General features: G+C 43.2%; 1 protein-coding gene across 1 annotated transcript in view; it reads left to right on the top strand.

Moving 5' to 3' along the window:
- The window catches only part of ncanb (neurocan b), an 89,592-nt gene extending 78,767 nt beyond the window's left edge, over positions 1–10,825 (top strand). The window contains exons 13-17 of the mRNA XM_030049711.1: positions 2,074–2,156; positions 2,722–2,866; positions 8,971–9,153; positions 9,548–9,550; positions 10,689–10,825. Of these exons, the coding sequence (XP_029905571.1) occupies positions 2,074–2,156; positions 2,722–2,866; positions 8,971–9,153; positions 9,548–9,550; positions 10,689–10,825 (551 nt within the window). The remainder of the gene's footprint in view (positions 1–2,073; positions 2,157–2,721; positions 2,867–8,970; positions 9,154–9,547; positions 9,551–10,688) is intronic.
- Positions 10,826–24,453: the final 13,628 nt, after the last annotated feature.

Raw genomic sequence — 24,453 nt, 5'->3', positions numbered from 1 at the left:
ACAGGCTTGTGCAATATTTATTTATTTATTTATTTTAGACGTTACGCACTTGAGTCAATTGACGGCACTCATTTTATTTGATATAGCCAACTTTTCAATAAAAATATTATGCTATAAATTGACATGCCTTGATATCATTCTTATGTAGCCTGCATATAATTTTAAGCTCAATAAATTCAGATAATATTTGACCGGAATTTCAAACATTTGTCCGGTAAATTGAAAACCTGCCGGTCACATTGTCCGGTGCCAATTTTTTTTCTAGGGGAAACCCTGATTCCACACATATAGAAAATGTAAAATGCATCGGTTCCTTGCCAGACTCTGGGCGTTTAGAACAAACAAACAAATGTAAAAGCTTTCATGAACCGGATTTTGTTTTAATCTCTAGTATGTCGTTGCATCAGTAAGTGACGGGAGTCAAAAGTTGCAAAACAAACATGTATTTATATGAATACTGCGAGGATTATCCTTTGATGTAAAAACATTCATTAAAAATGGGGGCTTCACAGTTAAATTTATATTTGCTTGTAAAAATCAATAACTTTAACAGAGGGTGACAGAGCTGGAAAAAAGAGAGATGCGAGGCAGGTAGGTAATGGAAAGACAGGGGACTCAGGAAGACGAATTTAAGGATAGATGCATGGATGGATGGATGGATGGACAGATGGATGGCAGGTAGCTCCAGCGACATTCCAGCAGCCAAGACTGGCCTCACTGCGTGTGTGTCGCGGCTGCTCTCTTTCTCCATGTCAATTGTGTGAACGTTCATTACGCCTTCGCGCAGCGCATTTTAAAGGTGAGGACAGGGGCTCATTTGATTGGTTTAAAGTGAATCGGCTGTGTCAAACCCACTCCACGCCTTCTCTCCTCCCTTGCGCCGGTAGGAGGAACGGCGCAGTAGTTGCGCCAAGGCGCACGGCGTGCCAAAATAGCAAAATCCACTTGGCCACTCCCAGTTGGCGCAGCGCAGCTGCGCTGCGCCTCCGCCTCACCTGGTCTGCGAAAATAGAGCCCAAAAATTTGTTATTGTTCAAGTATCTTGCTCTGGTTGTCTAAACCATTTGATACTGATTGTGTTGAGAGAAGTGGCATTAATACACTGAGGATTTTCTGCAAGTTCTTTTGTTTGCCTCATTTGTTTTTGTCATGAACTTAAATGTGTGGCCACTGAGAGCAATTTATCAGCAGTGCTCACCAGTATTGTCGTTAATATCCATGCAGACTGCCTTTGGAACCACATATAACTCCCTGAACTACTTCATATTTTTGTTTTCATCGCCTTGGCATCACTCACCACTTGTGTCATAATAAGGCCATGGCACAGCAGCAAATCCTGCACTGGACTCACTTTCTGTCTCTAAAAGATGCCAAGCCAGTGTCTCCCATCTAGCACCCATCCTTCCACCAAAAAGTGTGTTTAATTGTCTTGAAAATGGACGTCTCCACCCCTGTAATAAGGGGACCAGGGCCATTAGGAAGATTAATGGGCCTGGTAATGATGTTAATCAGATACACCATGATTGAAATTCCGTTACATATGTGCATGTGTGCACGTGCAAGTGCGCATAGGCATGCACATACACGTGCAAACACGCACACACGCACAGATGAGGTTAATCAGAAATGCCATTATTGAAATTCATTTCACACACCCAAACACCCCCACACACCAAAAATCTCATCACCAGTGCATCACACACAGGGATGGCCGCTCCTCTCTTGGCTTTGCCTGGGGAGAAGAGTGCGATAAGATCAGCCTGCTAGCTTTTAGGCTCAGACTTGTGTCGGGCCTCATGTGTGGCGATATCAGTAGTCTGTCCCAAGGCAGTCTTGATGTATTTAGTGTATGTAATACTATCATAACCTATGCCACCGGGTGGATTCTCAAAAGTGCATTGCTGTGCCATGAATACCTATATTTCTAACATGCATGGTCCTATACCAGACTCAATTAGTTCATCCTCTATCCACTGACATATACAGTGCAATGATATACGAATCAGAACAGTGGGAACCGATATGTATATGTATTTTAATGGACTATATTTCTGTATTTTGCCCCCATTTCAGGTATAAGTCATGATAACACCTGGATTGGGTTAAATGATCGTACGGTGGAGGATGACTTTCAGTGGACCGACAAAATGGACCTGGTGAGACTGCAGCTGTTTTGTTTTGTTTTGTAGACATCTGATGGTCCCAGAGGAGTTTGAGAAGTGCATGAGTTTTTTTTTTTTTTTTTTTTTTAAAGCATAAACAAAACCTGGAGACATTTATCATCAGAGACATCCTGAAATTTTCTTGAATTACAACCTTAATTTGTTGAAAAAGAAAAATGAATTGATATGCTCTCCACTGTGATCACAACAGCAAAAAAAATCTGTTACCTCTTCTTTGAAACTTTCATGTTTCAAAGGTTAACACAACAGAACTCACCGATGCATTCACTGATCATGGCAGGGTGTTTCAAAACACACAGGTGACACTTTTGCTGTGTATTGGTCTGTACAGAATTGGATATCGTGAAAAAGTACTCTTGTAAAATCAGTGACCTGTGGCTTGATGTCAAGAGTAATGCGGATAAAATAACTTTTGCAGCCTGTTGGTGTTTAAAAAATGACAGTACAGCAAATCTAATAGTTTACTGTATTGATGCCCCAGATCCGATTGTATAACTATCTGTCTGTGTCTGTGTTTCTTCTGTATTTGATGCTACAGCAATATGAGAACTGGCGTGAAAACCAGCCAGACAACTTCTTCGCCGGAGGAGAGGACTGTGTGGTCATGATTGCTCACGAGAATGGCAAATGGAACGACGTGCCCTGCAACTACAACCTGCCCTACGTCTGCAAGAAAGGAACAGGTGAGAGCAGGAGATGGATGGAGGGAGACGAGGGGGAGGAGAGAGTGGCATCATGTACACTGCCAATACAACAGGTGATTAAGATGACTGACAGAGAGGGAGGGAGGTGGAGAGGCGCAGGACACAAAAAAATTATCCTGAAAAAGAGAGAGAGGCAGCAAAGAGAGAGAGACACTGGTGTAAGGAGCGAGAGAATGAGGAATCAGATATCAAGAGATGGGGCGAAAATGAGAAAAAGGGCAAAGGAGAAAGAACACCATTGTTCTACTGTCATTATTTCACTGAAATCCGACATCCAGGCCTAAATGTCATGAGCAAAGGAGATGCATAAAGTAGAGAGAGAGAAAGACTGTAATGAAAATTTCTAGATAGCACAGGTTTTGTCTAAAATAGCGCGTAAGTGATGCAGTCTTTTAATGTTCAAGTGGAGAGAGAAAGATTCACGGCGCACACAGGGAACGACAGACTGTGAGCATCACTGCCACTGTATATCATACTTTATACATGTCTGAGTGCTGTGGACCAGACAGCATCAAGCCTCTTCAATCAGTCTGTCTACTTCACATTCATGGTCATTATAGCTTATCAACGCTTATCCCTTCCTCCCACTCGATTACGTAATCCCCCCAACACCACTCCATAAATCACGCACTTCTACTTTATGTCTGGGAAACTTAAACTTAGCAAAATTAGGTGAGTAAACTTACTGGTTGTTTTAACTCCCTGTGCTGCTGTCTGTGTCTATCTTGCTACTGCAAGGCGCAGGAGTTAGGCCACAACATGCTCCTCAGAGACCCTATTAGAACTTATTTTTGCCATTTATTTGCATACAGGTCAGACTTCTGACCAATAGCAAGCACACAGACAGTAATAGCTAGGTGGAGATTAGCAGGCTTGTGTGGGAGACTGGAGCATGGTTTGTTGAAATAGTGGGCCACAAAATGCACACCTAAAACTTACGTCAGGAAAAATGAAGTAGATTAGCTTTGGTTTTGAGTTGTAGATCTGAATTAAACTAATAATTGCCTTTTAAACTAGAGACACATGTTGGCAGTGGTGTAGCTGAGGTTATTAGTAGGCATACAGCATATACCCACAGCTAAAGTCCCCTTTTAAAACTTAATAAAATTACCATAGTTTCAAAAGTAGGTCTATTGTCTGTTTGTTTCATCTTTTGTAAAGTGTCCTTGAGTGTTTTTGAAAGGCGCTTATAAATAAAATGTATTATCATTATTATTATTATTATAACAACTAGCACTGTCGATGTATTCTGTCTATTTTAAAGTAATATTGTAAGTTGCTTTCAGTTGTCCCATGAGGGATAAGTTGAGTTGAGGTGAGTTTAAGACATCACTGAATAATGAATCTATGATTATTTCAAACCAAACGATAACACCCATGTTAAGCTATGCAGTTGTTGTCCAATAATGGAGAGCAGATGGTTTGTACATTACACAATAAATTTGTCTTGGTTGATGTTAATTGTCACCGAGTTACTTCTAGGACCCAAGGGGTGACGCTCTAGAGATTTGCCAACACGTTCCACTCCTGCATGAGAAGTATTTCCCTCTTGAGCAAGGTGTTGCACCACCTCTGATGCACATTGTCACAAGTCCCCAGCATCCAGCCCACCTCTGACCTTAATCAGTCAGTTACAATCACCCACAGCTTTTCATCTTACCCCACTTTGCTGTCAGCCTCCCTTTTTCACTCCGAGTAACCCCACGTAATGTCTTGTCTTATCAGTGGAGTTTGGCAGCTCCATGCTGAGTATTCTCCGCCTGATTTCTAATACTCACTGCCCTTGTTCTCTGTTTGTCTGCTCATCAGCGGCCCCTGGGCTTGATTGGGTGGTAACAGCAGCGTGGCAGCCTATCAGACACCTTAATCAGTCACCCAGGGGCCAGTCAGGATGATGTGTCATTCAGATGGTGATGAGTATTTTTTTCCTATAACTCAGAGGAGGGTAGCCTGTCATCCCTATGAGATGGATGTGATGTGATGGTGAGATCTGTTTCATATATGGGAGGATACAGGGAGAGAGGGAGGCAGACTGATCACATATAGGTCTGGTTCAACCCACTAACACAAAGCCTCCGCCAGTCTCTCACATATAATCAATCAAACATGTAGCATTTTCATAGTATGTGTGATATTTTAAATCAAAGTCTGTCCTTCTATCTGCCTGTTGATCGGTGCTACTGTCATCGGCACTTCATCCTTTGTGCTTCAGACACATGACACACACACATTCAATAAGATGAGCATATGATCTGCTGTGCTCCTTTCTAGACCAAGACCTGATTATAACTTTGCCCAATTACTGCTGCAGCTCATTAGACTTTAAACAGCACAACTTTATTGTCCAAAGCCATTGTGCGCTTCAGACACCCTCTTAGTGGCATTGTGGTGAGAATACACACACTTTCCTATCTCTCTAATCCTTTCTGACATGATTGCCAGGAGGTATAAGTGGGGATGCTTGGAGTCCACAGGGCCTACGAGTGCTGAGCGGAGCCAGCATCTAACTGTCTGCAGCTCTCACCGTGCCACTAAATCACCCTGACTACCCCCTGCCAGCCAGGCACAGGCGCACAGACAGAAAAATAGCCTTACAAACACAAGGATACCACAAAAGCCTGCACAGTAAAGACGCATGTAAAAGGTGCATGCAGGAGTAACTGGCTACTCCATCTCCTGTAAATTTTGGTCATGTCTTCAACTCCACGAAGGTGTTAGAGACCGCTTGCAGTGTACGCACACTCGACAACATACGTGCACACAAATGAGCATGCAACATGTACGCAGGGTTTTTAACTTTGATCAGCTGGCTTAAGAAAGAGAGAGATTTTCATGTAATGCCCTCAATCTTTGGTATGTGCATGTCTTAACATAAATTATTGTTTATTTAGCCTAAAAAAAAAAATCACATGTAACTAATTATTGTCTAAAATGCATGGGCATTCCTGCTCTCCCCCTCTTAAATCTGTTTGTATGGCATACCTCTAATGCTCAGTGATTAAAATACCTTGTCTGAGCTGAGCTGAGCCATTATATCAGGTTTGTGTTGCGTTCATTGTTTTACTCTGGATTTTAATCACTAGTAAGTACACCCTCTTTGATGAGAAAGCTCTACTTCAAACGTCTTCTTTTGCATTGGTTACCCGAGAACCTCTTTCCTCTCCTTCCTTTCCCTCTGGATATCTGTCCTTTTTTTCCCCCTCCACCACCCATTTCCTTCTCTTCATTAGGACTCGTCTCTTTCTCCTCCTCTTCCTTTCCCTTTTACCTTCTCTTCATTAGTATTCCTGTTTTCTCCTGTAACCGTCCTCTCTTCCCCTCTCTTCATTAAGAGTTATTTCTCTCTGCACCTCCCTTTCCCCGTCCTCTCAAGGTATTTCAGAAAACTCGTTTGGAGTCCGGGTTACAGAAGCTATGGTCACAACAGTTTAGCTGAATATCATGTTTTGTCACCTGCAAAACGCGCTTGATCATTTTATTCAGTCAAAACAGCGGTATGTTTGCGGCACATCACAATTCAACTCTGTCTCAGTTTTGCTAACACAGTGTCAGAAAGATTACTTAGCACTGTCTGACAATTGAAGCGCCAGTGTTCTGTATCTCAGGTAGTAACTTGCAGTCGAGGTTCTTACCTCTAACCACTGTCTTGGGAGTCTACTTGGTCTCAATTTTTAAAAAAGTGGCATGTGCACAGAAAGCAACAGAAAGGTGCTACCGGAGAGAGCGGAGCCTTTCCTTACTGCACAAGACGTAGAAGGAAAATATTGTCTGCTCGCAGATGTATTTACTGTATTCACTTTGCGCAGGTTGATGTTTGTGATATTTTAATTGACCGTTTAAAATGTGGTGTGAGATTTGTTTGGCGAGCTTGAGAGTGCGCAACGGCACCCGAAAGCATATTGTACGTGTCTAATGCCAAATGCTTGAGAGTGGGGAGCCATGATTATGCACAAGCACAAGCGCATGCACACACACACACACATGCACACACACAAACACACACACGCACAAACACAAACACAGGGATGCCAGTGCTTTTGCAGCGGATACAAAGTGTGAATTTTCTGTTTGACTAAGTATTAAGTGTGAAACATGACAGTCACTGGTTATCCAACAAGCACTCTCAACGTGTGTTAAGGATTTATGTCACTGTTTTAAAGATTCAGCAGTGACTTCGGAGTATTTTAGAGATTTTTTATGGGCATTTTATATGCGTGGTAAGCTAAGAAGACATGCCCTTCACACCGTATTCCACTGAGGGGCCTTTTCTAACCTAAAGCAGGGATTTACAGACTTCCCCAATAAGATATAAGATCATGACTGCATTTGAATTTTTCTAAGGTTAGCGACTTTGTCCTTTCCCCCTACTTGAGTATATTCTGACTTCACAGACTTCCACTGAGATAACTCGCTCACAGGTGTGGGCTGATGGAAAACAGCCTCTTAGCCTTTCATTTGTGTTGAGTCAGTGATTGTCTCGAGCGAGAGGAGGGAAATGCTGATCAGCCTTTCTTTCCACAACACATTAGACTGTAAATGTGGCGTTAAACCTTTCATCAGAGCTAATGACATCGGTTTACCTTATTAAGAATTTAAGAGGTAATAGACGGAGGTGGGAGAGAAGGACAAGAGAATTAGGAGTGATTGTAAACCTTTTCCGGTTGCTGATGAAGTCCTCTCCTGACTGCTGCTTTTAGCAGTGAACTGCGTAAATCACTTTCAGCCATAGAATCAGCAGTTGTTGAGGGTACAGACTGGTACCCAGGGCACCCTATAATTTAGGGTGGCATGTAACTTTTTCTTCAACTTAAATAAGCTCCCATGAGTCGCCCCTAACCTTGTAGTCTCTGGCTGGCACAGAGGTCTTTCAGCAGCACTAGATAGAGTCCACCTTTGTGGCACACTTTGTCACCCATGTTCATAGGTAACACAGCTACAAATTGCCTAATTTGCATAAAGATAGTATGATATAACCATGTCGTTACCCACGATTAAGTTATTAACTTCCAGTTCCTCTAGAATAAGCATTTATCCCCTTGGTTTTTAATTATTTGATGATGATAGGATGACTTCAGCAGCCCTGCTTTTCAGATGTTAAAAAGTCATAATGGCTTCACTGCCCACCTAGCTAACTTCCAGCAAAACTGCAGGTTGATTGTTTGCAGGACTCCCACCAGGTGGAAAGGACAGTTACTGGGGATTATAGCTCTGCTGACACAGCACTGACTTCTCAGGTCCAGCGGTGAGCTCGGTGCAAAGCTGAAGACATTCCAGAGGCAGTCAGGCACATGGAGCTTAGGTTTCAGCAGCGTGACTGCCATCTAGGGAGACACAGAGTTACTACACCCCCACTGTCAACTCCACAGGAAAGATTGCCACCCCTGACAGAGAGTAAAGAAATCTGTGATGTGGTGTGAGCGCTTCCCCGACGCTTGGCCGGCCCGTCTATCTCTGAGCACAGCATAAGTCCTCTATCCATCTCAGCTTGTAGAGAACATTCCTCGGAGCCTGCCTTGACTCCTCACATACCTAAAATGCTATGCTCCTCTGACAGCTGCCCACGCACCAACAGACTTGGACACAAACACACACACACACACATACACACACACTGTCTTGTAACCACTGAACCCACACTTTGGTACTTGCAATGTAAGTGGTTCTCAAAAAGACAGCTATTATTATATGTCAGACCTGTCTTTAAAATCAGAGGTAGTAGTACAAAATAAATGTTTAACATGTTAGAGACTTTTACTTTTTATATGAACAACAAGAAGGGGGTGATTTCAGGCATTGTCCTGTATTGATTTTTAAATCTTTAAGAAATACAAAGGAAGAGATGGAGGTAAAGAGAAACAGATTTTGAGGCAGTTAAGATGTGATTGTGCTTTTTTTTGGGGGTGTGTGTGTGTGTGTGGGGGGGGGGGGGGGGGGGGGTTAACCCAAGATTAGGAGCATGTTCCTATTGTTTTGTGCAGTCAGTCTGTCTTTGAGATATGTAAGTCCTGAAGCTTGCCAAAACTGTGAGACCATCTGATGTTTAATATGCTATTATGTGTGCTGTCTCTCCCTCTCCCCTGCAGTGCTTTGCGGAGCTCCACCCAATGTGGATAACGCCTTCCTGATTGGTCGAAAGCGCTCTCACTACGATATCCACTCTGTGGTGCGCTACCAGTGTGCCGATGGCTTCCTCCAGCGCCATGTACCCACTGCCAAATGTCGTGCCAACGGCAAGTGGGACAGACCCAAAATCATCTGCACAAAGTGTGAGTGACACAACACAGGCTTTTTTCATATAGCTGGATGGCAGATATTGAGAATTAAAGCAGTGTTTCTGTTTGTTTGATCGTTTTTGCCTTTACATTTTCTTATTTCCAGCATTCACAGCACTTACACAGCCTTTAAGTAGCAGTAAAGCTCCCATATGAGCTGCCCTGGGAAACCGCTGTCACCACTGGCACTCCAGGCTTATCATCACCAACATCTCATTATTAGTAATTGCAAACAGGCAAAGTAAGCTCTTGAAAAGCAGGATAGCCCAGGATGCAGAATGAATTGAATCTCTTGGGTCTACTTATCTGCACAGGGTCTCCTTTGATGTGCTTTATACACGCTTGAGGTATGATTTTAAAACTCGGTTTTCAAAACAAATTTTCACAGCGGGTTGACTGTTGTTGAATTCTTACACAGGAACGTTTGCTAAAAAACTAAAATATTCAGCCTAAGTGAAATATCACATTCACTCCCTATATCGTACAAGACGTACACGCACATGCGAGTATATACAGGTACAGTTTAGATTAAGAGCACAGGAACCAAAAATATGTATGTATATCATTCAGTATCACTGCAAGTTTTTATTCACAGCTGAATTGAAGTCCTAAAGGTAATCTTGCAAGTTATTTTAAGGTTTTACTAGTATAGCATCTACAATCAAAAACTTCCATTAATAGGATATTTTTATCCTTTGACTTTTATACACTTTGTCTCCCTTGAGCCTTAAAACAAACTTAATTTCCTCTCAGTATAATAACAAAGAGCTCACTCTCTCACCATGACAGAAAAAGATGTCATGATATTTTAGCATAATTTCTATATTTGCTCTTTCAGAGGAGATATGGGAGGGGGGCTGATATATCACAATGTGCTTTGTATTTCATTTCACTCTGCTCATAATACGACAGCTGTGATGAAATACTGAAATAATGTGGCTTCTGTTGAAAGTGATAAAGATTAGTTTTGGGTTGTTTTTTTTTTTTTTATTATGTCACTTTATCTTTGGGCACCGTTGTTTTTACAGCCCCGAGTTATAGCATCGTTATCATTCATTGCAGAAGACATATCTCTGTTGGCAAAATCCAGAAAAGGACTAAGAGATCCAATTTGGCAGTACACCCCAAGAACAAGCTTACACTCAGGCTTTGAGTAGGCGGCTAGTTCAGTGTGCGATGCTAAAGGCACCCGCTCTATTGAGTGTAAGATAAAATAGATTCTCTGGCCTGGAGTGGTTGAAGCTGTTAAGAGTTGTTCTGAGTCTGTGTGCTTTTGACCTTCCGGTTTTTCACTCACTTTTCTCCTGCCTCTTTACCTTGTTTTACCTCCCTCCTTGTCATCTTTTTCTCAACTCCAAAGCGCTGTCATTCTTTCATTATGGCTCCTTTGATGCTTGTCACCAATTCATCGTCTCCCTTCCATCATTATTTTGCTCATGCCTTTTGCCTGGCCCTGTTACTTACTTTTTTCCTCTCTTTTATGTCACAATCTCTGTCTCTCTCTCTCTCTCTTTCTATCGCTCTCTCAGCCCGGCGGTCCCACCGTTATCGGCGCCACCACCACAAGGGCAGGAGGGAGCGCAGGAAGCACAGGAAGCACGGCCACAGAGAGGGAGGGCACCACGGAGGAGAGCAGGGCCAAGGCCACAACCATGCCCACTTCTGAACCAAAAAACATCCGTCCACCTCCTCCTCTTCTCCACTCCCTCTCTTACCTGGCTGCTCATTGCAGTTTGCCTGTTTCCTAGCCTCTCTTTGCTCTCGTCCACTTATCCTAAACACTATTTCACCTTCGCCTTCCCGCCCAAAACTCTTTTCCCCCCTCCCCTCACCCTGCCCTGTACTGCCCTGCCCTTAGCTTCGCCCCTGGCTCTCCGAGTCAGTCTGTATCATAGTCGACTCTGAGGCCTGCCTGAGTTCTGCCAGGCCTTACTGGGACAATAACAATCCCTTTGTACTCTTTTTACTTTACTTTTCTCTGTTTTGCTTTTCACTTGTTTCTTGTCTGTCTTTCACCTAACCTCTCACTTGACCCAGTTACTTTTTCATATTTTACCTTCAAGTTCAGCGATGACCCGAAATGTGGGGCTTCACTGACCTGTTTTTTGGAAAGATACCTTAATACCTTCTTTGAGTTTCAGACTGAACATTCTTCGGAGAGAAGTGGTTTAGTACAAACTGTAAATAGGGATGACATCATTGAAAATGCTGTATCAAAATCAGATGAGTCAAGGAAGACATGGAGTACATGTTGTTGACTTGAGCCTTTGTCTGCTGAACATACCATATTTTTACAGATACTCTGTGAATTTGTTGACTCTCCTGGTTTTGGTTTGCTCTTTGTAAGACAATTTTACTTGACTTTCAGCAACATCGAGTTATTCTGAAACAGATTTAATTGATTTCCTTTGAATCAGAGATGGCTGTAACTGAATTATTTGAACTGTTAGCGTTGTATCCTCTTGTCGGTGTAGGACAGTTACTTTAGTTTGGATGCTGGGCCCCCAGAGGAAAATGGAGAACATATCACATCCCATCACATCACATTATACACCAGAGTCAGTCACTGTCCAAAAGTGTCGAAGGACCCCAAGCAGCTCTCACTGTCTTGCATATCCACAGTTGTCATTGTCAAGGGTTAACCCCAACATTTGCTGTCTCTTTGCCGTGCAATGTGTGATTCCACGTTGTATGTTTGCTTTGCCTTTCTCGCATTGTGACTGTGTCTTACAGAGTGTGGGTATGTGTGGGACAGTGGGTATGTCATCTCTGGTTAGCCAGTGACTCTGGAAGTAAGTGTCCAACGACAAAATATACCGGGATCCAGACATAATGGACACCATAACTCAAGATCAGTTATTTTTCACTAAAGTCACTCCTGGATTAAATTATGTGATGTGAGGATGAATCTCACTGGACTCATTAAGTGTTTTGATGGTTTCAAAAACGTAATGCTTTAAGGTTTTGGGCCTGTTTGTAGTCCATTGTCATCGCTGCATATCCCTTTGAGCACTGCAATGGTCACTTGGACGAATCAGAGAGCATGTAGGTTACTTACCCAGACATCTCACCACGCTGGTGATCTGGTGACCCCTAGAACAACTAAATTCCTTCATATGTCCTTCTCCCTCTCGCTCCCAGTGAACCTCCCCTCCTCAGAAACCGAGGATATTGCAGTATCCCAAAGGGACAAAGTGGTGGGACAAAGTCTGTTAGCTTGCTTGTTAGCTCAGTTATGGAGCACCAAGGGTACTTGTGTAGGAATGTGAAGTCTTTATATTGTGCTTGAGCCAGCAGAGCAACGAAGAATGTGAAGATAAAAATAACCTTTATCAGAAGGACGCTGCTTATTGTAAGATTGAATTAAAATACGTAATCCGGAAATCAGTGGCAAACTACAGCTCTCTGGAACATGTAAATGGGGATTTGACTTGGTACGCTCTCCTCTGTTGTAGGATGGTGCACTGCAAATGATCCTCCACTGTAAATGAATCACAGCGATGCAGCTAAGGACAGATCCTCTCACTACACTCATGGATCAAACACTCATTAAATCTTGCTGTTGATGGTCAGTTTTTCCTTTTATCATGGAATTGGGCTTCTCTGGCCCGATAAGGAGGAATCGTGCTGTCAGCCAGGCAGCGAGAGAGAGAGAGAGAGAGAGCAGGGTATCTGTCTAGATCCTTAATTGCGGCAGCGCCCTTCATACGTCACTTCAAGCACACGATATGACAACTCCGTGTGCAGCCTTTGGTTGCAGCTCTCGCCCATCGCTACCCCGCTAAAGCAGTGTGGAAAGCAACCAGCAGAGACGAGCCGTGGTGTCTGTTGGATCGTGGATCAAGGCGGTGCAAATTGGCATGAGGACAAATACAAAAAGGCAGGGGAGACCAAGGTGTCATCACAGGGTTGAGACATCTCTTATCTCAGTGTGTGCACGTTTGTGTGATGTCTGTGTGTATGTGGTGGCAGTGCCAGTGTGTGTCAGCGGGAGATTGCGATTGAGGATGTTGACAGAGGCTGACGTCCCAGCGGATGACAGCAGAGAGCGTCAGCAGAGATTAAGGGGGCTTCCCTTTTCTGGGGCAGACCCAGTCTCACTCCACTCCCAGCTGTTCACACCTGTGCTCATTTCCTGTGTGTATCCCTTCTAACAGGGGATGGCGATGGATAGAATAAGGGCTTTGTTCTCATTCCCTACCCCTTTAATCCTAACTTTCTTCTTGGCTAAATCGGCGTGTTTATAAAGCCAGCACTGAGGGTTGCAGCTTTACAGTTGCCTCCGATACGTGATCATTTTTGTTTTTCCATTGTTTCCCGCTTTTTCCTTCCATTGTCTTTCTCAACATCATTTAATCTGCACCATCCTTCCACCCTCTCTGCAAAAATTCATTTAACTGTCTTTATTTGCGAAAGACTTTACCCCCTACTATTAAGTTAACATTAACACTTTATCTGACGTGGTGTTCATAAGGCTTGCTTAATACCATCATAACCATTACATGTTATCTGTCATAACTATGAATGAATATTAATGACTGTTGTCATTAAGCGTCGATTTTGTCACATTCTCTGCAAAGCTGACTTGCTTTTCTAATGTCAAGCTGTCATGACAAAGACAAATGTCAACTTTGCCGGAAAAGTGACATAATTGACTGAGCGACAGTCATAAATATTCATTACTGTTCATGACAGCTTAAATAAACATTTGCTCAGATATTGAACATCAAAAATAGTATAAATCAGAATCATATTAAGTCATGATGCATCCAAGCAAGTTCAACCTCAATTAATTCCGTGCTCCACCTTAAATATCATTTCTTCATGGGTAAGTTTTTGAAATATCTTTAGTTGCCAACTGGGAATCGTAGTTTACAACTTTAATTTTACCTTTACACCACTCATTGTCCATTCTTCAGCCAGTTGTTGTTAGTCTTTATCAACCTTGGTGGTGACAGCACTCCTCAACACTCAGAGGGAAAGTGAACCCACACCTCAGTATCAGTTTAATTAATCTCTCCAAAGGCATGCCTAATTAATAAGTTGCATTATCTACAGAACCCTGGTGGTGGGCCGTGATGACAGGGGAATGGTTGGGTTGACGGACAGCCAGTGGAAGGTTTTTGGGTGATGGACAGGAGGCCCCGAGTCCTGTCACAGCCGTCAAACCCCCGTCGTCTTGTAGATGTCAGGCCGGCACGGGCGTCTTTCTGTCTGTCTGTCTGTCTGTCCTGGAAAATGGATTGACCGTGGGTGGAGGAATGAAAGGACAATTGTCTCCTCAGGGCAAGTCAAATCTGAGTTGATTCCCACAGACAGTGTGCGATTACTGTTGTGTTGCACGTGCATCTGTGTCTCTCAGCGATGTGAAAGACTGAGTTTGTGACAGGAGCAATGAACTTGCTCAAATGTGATGGAGCGATAAGGAACTAAATTCCGGCTGGTAAACAGAAAGCCTGCTGAGAGAAGACGGGACAAAATGGCGTGAAATGAGATTAAATAGACCCCCAAAGTGGACGGAGCTTCCAGGGCACATCCAGTTCCTTAATTTATTTGTCTGTGGCGAAAATTAATTGGGTTTCTGGTTCCCGGTTGTCAGTGATTTTATCCTTCAGATATGTTCAACCAAAACCACAGGGTGGATCCATTACATGTCACCACCTTAAACTATCTTAAAATGTGAATTTGCTATCAAACCAAGACCAGAATCCCATCCAGAGACATTAACGTCAGTGTCAACTAGGGGAATGCTAAGCTAGCCAGTGTTACAATTTTCAGCTTTCTCTCATTGCAGCTCAACTTTTTTCCACAGTGATGCAACCGTAAACTCAGAATCACTTTGATCGTCCATGAAGGTTCACACTTAGTTCGAATATTGTTTCAATCAATCAAACAAACTTTCCACTGCACTAATATTTAATATGTTATTCTAACTTTTGCTGGGCTTCTGCTCTCTCTTTTCCCACCGTGCTCTGCAGAGAATTTTTTTTTCCTCCAAATTTTGTACGTAGCTTAAGAGCCGAAAAGAAAAAGTCACCACGTACACGTTCTCTCTGCCTTATAGTGGTCACCCCCCAGGCAGTGTGTGTGTGTGTGTGTGTGTGTGTGTGTGTGTGTGTGTGTGATGTCTCTGTACTTGGCCAACTTGCTTTTGGCACATCATCTGGGACTGGTCCATTTTGCTCTGTGTGCTGTATCCATGGAAGCTGTCAGACTTCCTCTGAGTCTCTCTCTTCCATAGATAAGCACACACTCACACAGTAACGACTTCACTTTTCTTTTTTTTTTGCATGCAAACACACACACACACACACACACATACACACACTCACAGGCCTACTCCACTGAATTCCTTTTCCAATTTCAGACACTTTCATCTCCACTCTGAGCAATCGCTGTCTCTCTTCGCTTTGTCTCTCTTTCTTTATCCGTCCGCCTCCACCCCTCTCCGCTGCCGTCCTTGGTCTTTCTAGTCGGAGCCTTGAGGGCAGACAGACAGCCAGAAACGGAGCCTTCTAATTGTGAGTCTTAATTATGAAAATGAGTGGGTTAACAGAGGTTGCTTCCAGCTGTCTCTTGGCTCGGCACCGAGAAGCGCTGAGCACCACACCGGAGGGGAAGCAGCGGGCAAACCATCGAACATCTTCACAGCCAATAGAGCCGGGCCTCTCCTCAGGCAAAGCCACCCATCTAATCGTGACCGAGTCATTCCCAGCACACCGGCTCACAGCTCACTGCCAGAGCCTTGGGAGCTCCGGCGAGATGAGACGAGAGAGGGATCGGAGCGAATACGAGCACGTCCCCGAGCGCTTGTCACTGGGTTTGTCTGAATGGCGGCTGTGGGAGGGCAACTCTGTTAAATTTGTCATATGAAGAGTCAGAATCAGTGTGACACCAAAAAAATGATGCGGACAGTTGAGAGGAAACTGATGCAAGGCATGTTTGTGTCTCTCAGGCAGCTCCAGGTTTCTGTGGCAGACTGTCTTAGCATTCTTAAACATCACTTCAGTGAGGAAGTCAGCCTCCCTGCTGTGACCAAGACGGGGAAACGAGTGACATGTGCACCACGCAAAACAACAGAAGGCTGATTAAGATGAGAACTGACTCAACTGACAAAAAAACATGCAATAGGCAGGAAATTTGGTTTTTGTGAACAAATTTAGTTTTGTTTGTCAGCTGCAGTCACTGATAATGATGCCTCTGCGTTTTTTGGTCTGTCCTCACCTCAGTCACCCCGTGGCAGATTGACATAGTGCATATTTAAAGGTATATTATGTAAAATTGCACTGAAGGGGGGCACCCTTTAGACTCAACTGACAAAAAAAAAGGAGAATAAGCACGAAATTTGCTGGTCAAGTCTACGTGGTTCGCATCAGATCTGCTGTGAGGACCCTTTCGAAAAATGCGGAGTAAGCACAATATTTGAAGGGTGATAACTTTTTATTCCACATTTTTGTCAGTTGAGTCTTAATGGTTCTTACCTCAATCATCCCTTAACCCTTTTGCATAGTGCACCTTTAATACAAGCCCCATCTAATCAGAAAGAATGACCTTATCCTTAATGTGTGTGTTTGCGCTGTACCTCTGCATGTGTGTGTGTAGATTGATGAGTGCATGCCTGCCTGTGCGTAGGCCCCATTTACATATAGCATGGGAAAAAAAAAATATGCTAAGCTCAGAAGAATCTGTTTTTTATAGGTTGAAACGCGGCGCTCATTTGCATTTAACCTTCTGGCAATGACAAACTGATAGGAGTGGCGGAGGCTGTTGGATCTGTCCTTAGCCCCACACAGAGAGGCTATTGATTTCATGATTAGGCTGTCTGAGTGGGGTTCCCATTACACCTGTCAAAGACATCGATGGTACAATAGCATTGACTGACACTGGGTATTTGCTGAATGACAACAAAACAGACTGTCATAGCACACTGTAAATCCTCTGTATGTCTACAAGCCTAGTCATTCATTTTGTTTATGTCGATGAGAGCCCATAACAGTGTGTGTGCTGTATTTGTGTAATTGGTTTTAGTCGAAGATCAGTTCTGTCTATTTTGCATCAGTGTGCATCAGCTGTCTCCATCTCACCGAGGTATCCAGACCTTTGAAGAACAGTTTGTTTTCCCCTTCTCTGGGCTGCTACATCATTTCCTTTTTGTCCATCATTTCTCATGCATCTGCTGTACACCCCTAGTGGTATTTGTTTAACACTGCATCTCCGTCTGATGTCGAGTTGACATTTTATCACTGTCAAGAAAAACGGCCCGATTCCCTTGAGATGGCTGGATGGATGAATGAGAGACGTTACCGTGGGAGAATGAGAACTACAAGAGACAGACGCAGAGCAGAAACCAATGACAAGCGCTTCTCCTTCTCCTCTCTTCTTTGTGATGTAAATACTCTGTGGGAGTTTTTTTTTTTTATCCATTTAAACTCTGGGTGTGTTTGTTGCTTAGCCTCTTTGGACCATATTCATACAGCCTCAGTAGATCCAAAACCTGGCTCCCTGTCTCACCCTCAGCCTCCTTCCCTCTTGCCCTCTCACGCACACACTGCTGTTTTATACTGCTGCATCAGAAAAAAAAAAAAGAGACGCTCAGCTCAACAGACACTTTGCAGGAGAGCCAGAGGTGAGGTGATATTTTACCATATAGACAAACACCACTTCTATGGCTTGTGCCACCTGCACAGCACCTCGGTTTGCAACTGTGTGTTCATGTCGACTGTGAGCGCAGATGCTAGATCCTGCAACAGAGCCCGTCTCCGGCTGTGTGAATCTGGTCCTCAAGTATTTATCCGTATTTATTGATGTATGTTCTTATGAATTCCAGTCCTGTCATTGTATTATATTCTTTACAAACAAATGACCATTAAAGAAAACCTTTGATTGGATCCGTTATCTGCCTCTATTGGAGTGGTTATTTGCATTTACTTCATTTAGTTTATTAAATCGATTTGGTAATGCTTACCTTGACTACCACATTCATAGTGTATATACATACTGATGAATTATATCAGCACTCATAAAGAAGAGCTAAAAATGAATTACAAGAGCAAGCACTTTATGAATATTTATGACTAGTTATCTGTCTATCTTTCTGTATGTCCAGAGATTGTCTAGTCTGGGTTGAAGTGTAAATGTTGTACAAATTGCCTTCATGAATGCAAGTGTAGCATCTGGGAGAGATTTAGTGCAGTAACAAATAAGAGCTTTAAATAAATAAATAAATAAAACTCCTTTTATGCATTTTTCAGGTTGATGTACTTGATGTACTCTCTACATGCTTTTCAGCTGCTGAAGATAGATAGATAGACAGATCACTGCTGCAATTCTCTCCTGACTCTGATTATTGAATTGCTGTAAGCATTCATTGCTTTGTAAGATAAACAAAATTATTGTTTTTTGTCTATGCAGCACTTTTTCATTTGTTCTATGAGTACAAATCACTGAGGTATTAGCACAAGTGTATGCACAGCCTCGAGTTGTGAGCAGATGCTACTGGTTGTGAGGAGGCTCTGAATAACAATGCCTTCCTCAGTATTTACATGATGGGAATATTTGCCCTGCCAGCAGTGCAACTGCAGATAGTGCAAGAAAACAAGAACAAATGCCCACACTTTCTCCTCACTTTACAAAAACTACACCTGACAAATATATGCATATATTTTATGGTTCGATGGTTTGATTTTTTTTTTTTTTTTTTTTTCATTTGCTGCATGTATTTGGCCGTCCAGCAACATGAAATATGTCAGCAACAATGTTTTTAAGTATTACAAACCAAACTAGATGAGCGTCACTAAAACAACAAAGATAAATGCACCAGTCAGGGAGGCAGGAGGTGATGCAGGAGCAGAGCATCAGCGGTGGGACGCTGCACTCTAACATCAATCTTTTAGCTGTGAGCTTTGATGCAAAAGATTTGGCAGCAGAGCAGCATGATCTTCTGCAGTTACTGTTCAGTAAACATGGCATCTATCCATACTCTATCTTTTATCACCACCAAAGCAACTATAGCCAACGAATATCTAAAAATATTTTACAAACATTTATACACTTTATATTTTGCATACTATATATCTTTGAAATATTTCATTTTTGTATATCTTCCTTGACCATACCTACCTTAGTAGAAGTCAAATCTTTCTGGGGAAAGTGAATGAATTAATGAATGACTAAATAAATAAATAAATAATGTTGTTGTTGTTATACTATGCAAAGTATTTTATAGTTTGCATAGTATTTTTACATATTATGTTCCTTTACCAGGCCTACTGTAGTTGAGGTAAACTCTTTCTGAAAAAAAAAAAAAAAAACATACTGCACTTTGAATCCTGAGAAAACAAAACCTTGGAAGTTTTTCAAATTTATCTATTAAGTCTAGGTATAAAGCCTAAGGACGCTGGGAGGCCTTCAGCACAGCAGTCTAACACAACAACACACCACGAGGCATCACACATCCTGCACCTTTCTGAGTCACTGAGTGAACTGACTCATTTGCTACTATCTCTTCGGTGTTGTCACCATTTATTAAACTGCCTGCAAATTCAGAGTGAATGCAAACTCATTTTCTGTCCAAAGATTCCCTTCTCATGGCCTGCTCTTGCGATTTTTTAAAAAAAAAAATCAGACCTGTGAGTATGAGAGATTCAGTTAAGGTGAAAGTTACAGATTTTTTTCTCTAATTAAATAGGCTATACAGAGAACCGCTTCGACCTCTCTGACCTCCCTACGGTGGGAGAAGTGTGTTTTAAAATCTCTTCGGATTAGGGAAAAGATATTCTCTGCTGCAAAGACATCCACAAAACTGATAAAATACTTTTTTCAATTCCAGCTCGGTTGACCGGTTGGTGTTAAAATTACAGAGGAGGATGACCAGGGTAAATCCCTCGGCGGTACAACTGAACAGAGAGCGGGGGGAAAGAGAGGCAGAGGAAGGAGGAGGAAGGCGGAGACAGAAAAGTGAGAGGGGTCAGCGGTAAGTGAAAGAGAGGTTCTGTTTGGCTGCGAGGAATTTGTGAATACAGCCTCTGTACCTGCTGACCCCTCAGACCTTCAGTTCACCGGATGAGAGTCCGCTCTTATCTTGGCTGGTTTTATGCTCACACAGCACCGTCTTCTTTCTCTCTTTCGCTTCTCTCACCTCCTCTTCAGTTTCAGATTATTATCCCCAAACACCTTAAGACTCTATTTTGTGTTGACAGTCAATCGCGCTGAATCCATCGTCTTGTTCTCGTCCTCTCCCTGCGTTCGGCCTGTCTGAGCAATGTTTTGTTCGGTTTGTGCGAGCTCCAAGGACAGCGCTCATTACGGCCCGCTTACCAGAGTTTCTCTCCTAAACACGGGCGTTGAATGTGACCTTGAGCTCTCCCCTGCTGCAGCGCCGCTGTAGCACTGAGAGATTTGTTACAGCCACTTGGAGCAGCACTCCAAACAATCACCGATATTATGAATCAAGCCCTGAAACATTTGGCACGCAGTACCCACATGCACTTCCTCTGTGCTGTGAGCGGAGTGCCAATGAGGCTTACCTAACTGTTGGTTTTCCTGTGTGTGTTTGTGTGCGAGTGCTGTGAGCAAGATGAGTTTTATAACTTGAGCAAATGGACCCATATGAGCATCTCTCTCCATGACCTTTCCCTTAAAAGCCTGAAAAAGCTGGAAAAATAGCATTCTCCCCTCCATATTTGCCCAGATCTTTTAAATATAACTCAGCTTTGAGATCAGCAGATAAATTACAGGCATGCAAAGCTTGACCGCTTGTAACCTCGTTCTTGTTTCGATGTCAGGCTTCTCTGGCAGGCATGGCGAATCAATGGGGATCTCTGACACCATCCTACATTTATCTCCTAATGACTCTGCCAAAGTTCAGGCAGATTACGAAAACCAACAAGGGGTTTAGCATAATCTTTTGCTCTTAGACCTGACAGTTTCTCACACACCAACCTTGCACCCTCTCTACAACTCTGTCTTTATCTCAAACACATAAACAGAGAAGCTCGCAGGCAAAAACTCACTTGTTCCTGTTATTCCCCTCTCTCTCTCTCTCTCTCTCTCTGCCCGTCTGTCTAACACACACACGTTCACGCGCACCAAGCAGCTTATCCGAATCAAAAAAGATTAACATGCATCTTAAACTCATTTATCTTCCTTATCTTCATTGCAGCCCGGCTGTTGAATAGCTTCACCCCTGAATCTGCGTTCACACCCATCCCAGTGACATGACTGCAGATGGTGGAGCATCGGCTCACTAATAGCTTCCCTTGCAGCTATGTGTCTGTGTGTCTGTGTGTGTGTGTGTGTGTGTGCGTCAGAAGGCTGAGATGGAGGAGCAAATCCAGCAAAACGTCACCCTGAGCCAGGTCTTTCATACCCTGTCGCCACTGTCGCACTTCGGCTCCACCAGCTGTGTGTATGCTGTGAAATGCTTTGTTGTGTGACCACGACTGATGATCCAGAAATCTGGCTTCATTAAGCAGCTTATAACACATCTCTCTACAACCGGATTTCCACGCCTTGAGAGCGGGGAGCCAGGGAAAGCGGTGACTGGATAGATGAAGGCAGCTTTATTTCGCTGTAGTCATTTTTAGACGCTTTCCTGCTCCGGACTGTTCTAGGCCACTCACTGTGCTGTGCTTGAAGGCCACAGGGGGTAAATTGCACTGTAGGCTTATTAGGGCAGAGCAGGGCAGAGTGTGATAATGGTCTTATGAAATATGACATCAGAAGGATGCGCAGTGTTATTAAGACTAAGCGTTGTGAATCGCTAAACAGGCAACGTAATTGCTGCATCCGCAACAGCAGCACAGCAATATCTCACCAGCTTGTAAGGTCAGGAGTTCACTTCTTTATCTTCCTCGGGGAAGTCACTCCAAGTTCCTTAAAAGGGGCAAAGTGCACACAGGCCTTCAGATGAATTGTAGGTGTTGTGGGATTGGGTTTTTTGACCAAGGTGAGATAAGGTTCAGCTGTTTGTGTACCTCTGGAGCCACTCAATTCCTTTTGTCCCCCCTAACAGGAACACAATAGCTCGCTGACCAGCCAATTTCTGCATCGCAGTGCACAGCCACATACCCTTGAGTCTTCCTCCTCTACACTTCGTGTTCCTCCTTTCCATCCTCTCCCACTTCCCTCTTTTATGTCCGTCTTTCTTTCATCCTCTCACACCCCTTTCCCTCACCTATCCCTTCTTTACACCTCTTATTCTCTCCATTCCTTTACATCTCTCTCTTCCCCCCCTCTCGCCTTCCACTCTCTCCTTCCCTGCTACTTGGTGTTTCTGCTGAGGCTGCCTGCCTTCCTTCATCTTCTAGCCCCACACACACACACTCAAAGGCACACACGCACACAGAAACTCGTTCTCACAAAACAGGTTTGAATTGTTTCATTAACCTCCCACTATTCTTTTCTGACCCAATCTGGGATTGTCGAAACAGCCCAGTGAGTAAAACCAGCGTGACTCCCTCCCTTGATCTGTGAGTGCTGCAGAACCACGACCAAACAACAGAGCTCATGAAAAGATAAACACGCACAGCATACTTTTTTTTTTTTTTTTTTTTTAATTTGGAGGCCTCTATAGATGACAAGGCCAACGCCATCTCTAATCTCCCATTCATTAGCCGCAGCAATCCATTAGATGGTTAACACTTTCAATTATCTCAACATTGCTGCCTGTTTAAAATGCCTTGCGCTCCAGGGAAACTTCCTTGCAATTTGGTCAATTACTCATCTCTGCTAACCAACTGTTTCTAATGCATAATGTGTAGCATCAGCAGCATCCTCTGGCTGAATTACACACTGGGCTGCAGAGAATGCATAAGGCATTAAGGGAGATTGTTTAGGGAGACTGGGGTAATTTCAGAAGCTATTTCCCATGGGCTAATGCTGTATGGATGTGGCGTCTTTGTTTGTGTGCTCAGACATAACAAAGTTGAGGTCTGGTGCAAAATAAAAGCGGATTCCTCCGGTGACGATCGAGCTCCAAGCCTTGCAATTTTCCAAGCTTAGGCTGCAATGTACACAGATGGAGAGTGAACCCTGTGCTTAGTCATTTTTAGAGAAAGAGAGAGGAAAGATTTCATCAGCTTTCGCCTCCTAATGAGGACTTTTTTGGTCCAAGGGTTGGTTTTAATACCCTGGATAAAAAATACTATCTGCATTGAGGCCACATGTGTGCTGTGATTTCCTCACAACATCAAACCAGGGGTGCACAAACTCCCTTTAGATGTCCCAGGTTGTCCATTATTAGCCTGTATATTCACCCTGGGCCAGTAAAGATGGATGTCAGTTGCAGTTATGGAGGACCACATGTGTCTCTAAGTTCAATCAGTTGCTGCAGTCGCTGACTGATGCAGCCATCAGGGTTACAGTGTTATTCTCTTACATATTAATCTCGCCCAGTGAACCTCTTGACCTCCTTAGAACAAAGTGTGCTCACTGCATATCGTAGAAGTGGCCTCTGCCCTGGAAAATTTGGGAATGGTCCCTTATCTCAAAGGAGGGCCCAGAATTCAGATAATATATTTTCAATTAGAGGCTTACTGATTCAGGACTGATATGTAAATATTTAAGTGGGCCATCCCGCTAAAATCAACATCCAAATTTAATCGATAGCAATTAAGCCTTTAAATATTAGAGATTCAGCTTGATAAATATGTTTGATGTCATTAATTCTGTCCCATTCTGTCTTTTTTTTTTTTCTCAGCTCTGTGAGGCAGCCCCTGCTTTCTGCCCTCATCTCAGTCTTGTTCGGAGTTCCTGACCTCTGTCACAGGCTGATAAATGAGAGCCAAATGAAAGGCAGCGCTATCCCATCCCTTTGTATTTACTCTGTGGCTGCACTCAGTTGTTACAGGGTCACCTAATTTCATTTCATGCTCAGAAGAAAAAAAAAAAAAAAGCAAGAAGGCTTGATGAAATGAGAATAGCACTTTCATCTTCTGAGGGTAAAAAAAAGAAAAAAAAGAAAGAAAAAAAAAGTTTAAAGATCCAGTCTCTTTAATGGAACACCTCTGTCTTTGCACCCACTCCCTGTACCTGTCTGTTTCTCTCTGTCTCTACATTCATGTGCTTTTAAATGTTACTGTTGTGAGTGAGGAAAAGAAGTGTGAAGAAGCTCTAATCAAGGCCAACACCTCTCTGACATGTTCCCTACATATGGTGTTTCATCTGCCTGGCCTGCTGAGCTCACAAGTGTAGGTATTTGGAGAAGTGTGGCTGTTATTCTGGTTAACAGCTGCATGCAGGCAAAGCTCAGTTCTGCTTGCTTCTGCTTGCAAAGCACCACCAGCAGTCAAGAAC

This window comes from Myripristis murdjan, chromosome 4, assembly GCF_902150065.1.
Source record: "Myripristis murdjan chromosome 4, fMyrMur1.1, whole genome shotgun sequence".
NCBI classification, from domain to species: domain Eukaryota; kingdom Metazoa; phylum Chordata; class Actinopteri; order Holocentriformes; family Holocentridae; genus Myripristis; species Myripristis murdjan.
Note: the sequence above shows the minus strand (reverse complement) of the source record. Positions and strands in the feature narration are given on the sequence as shown.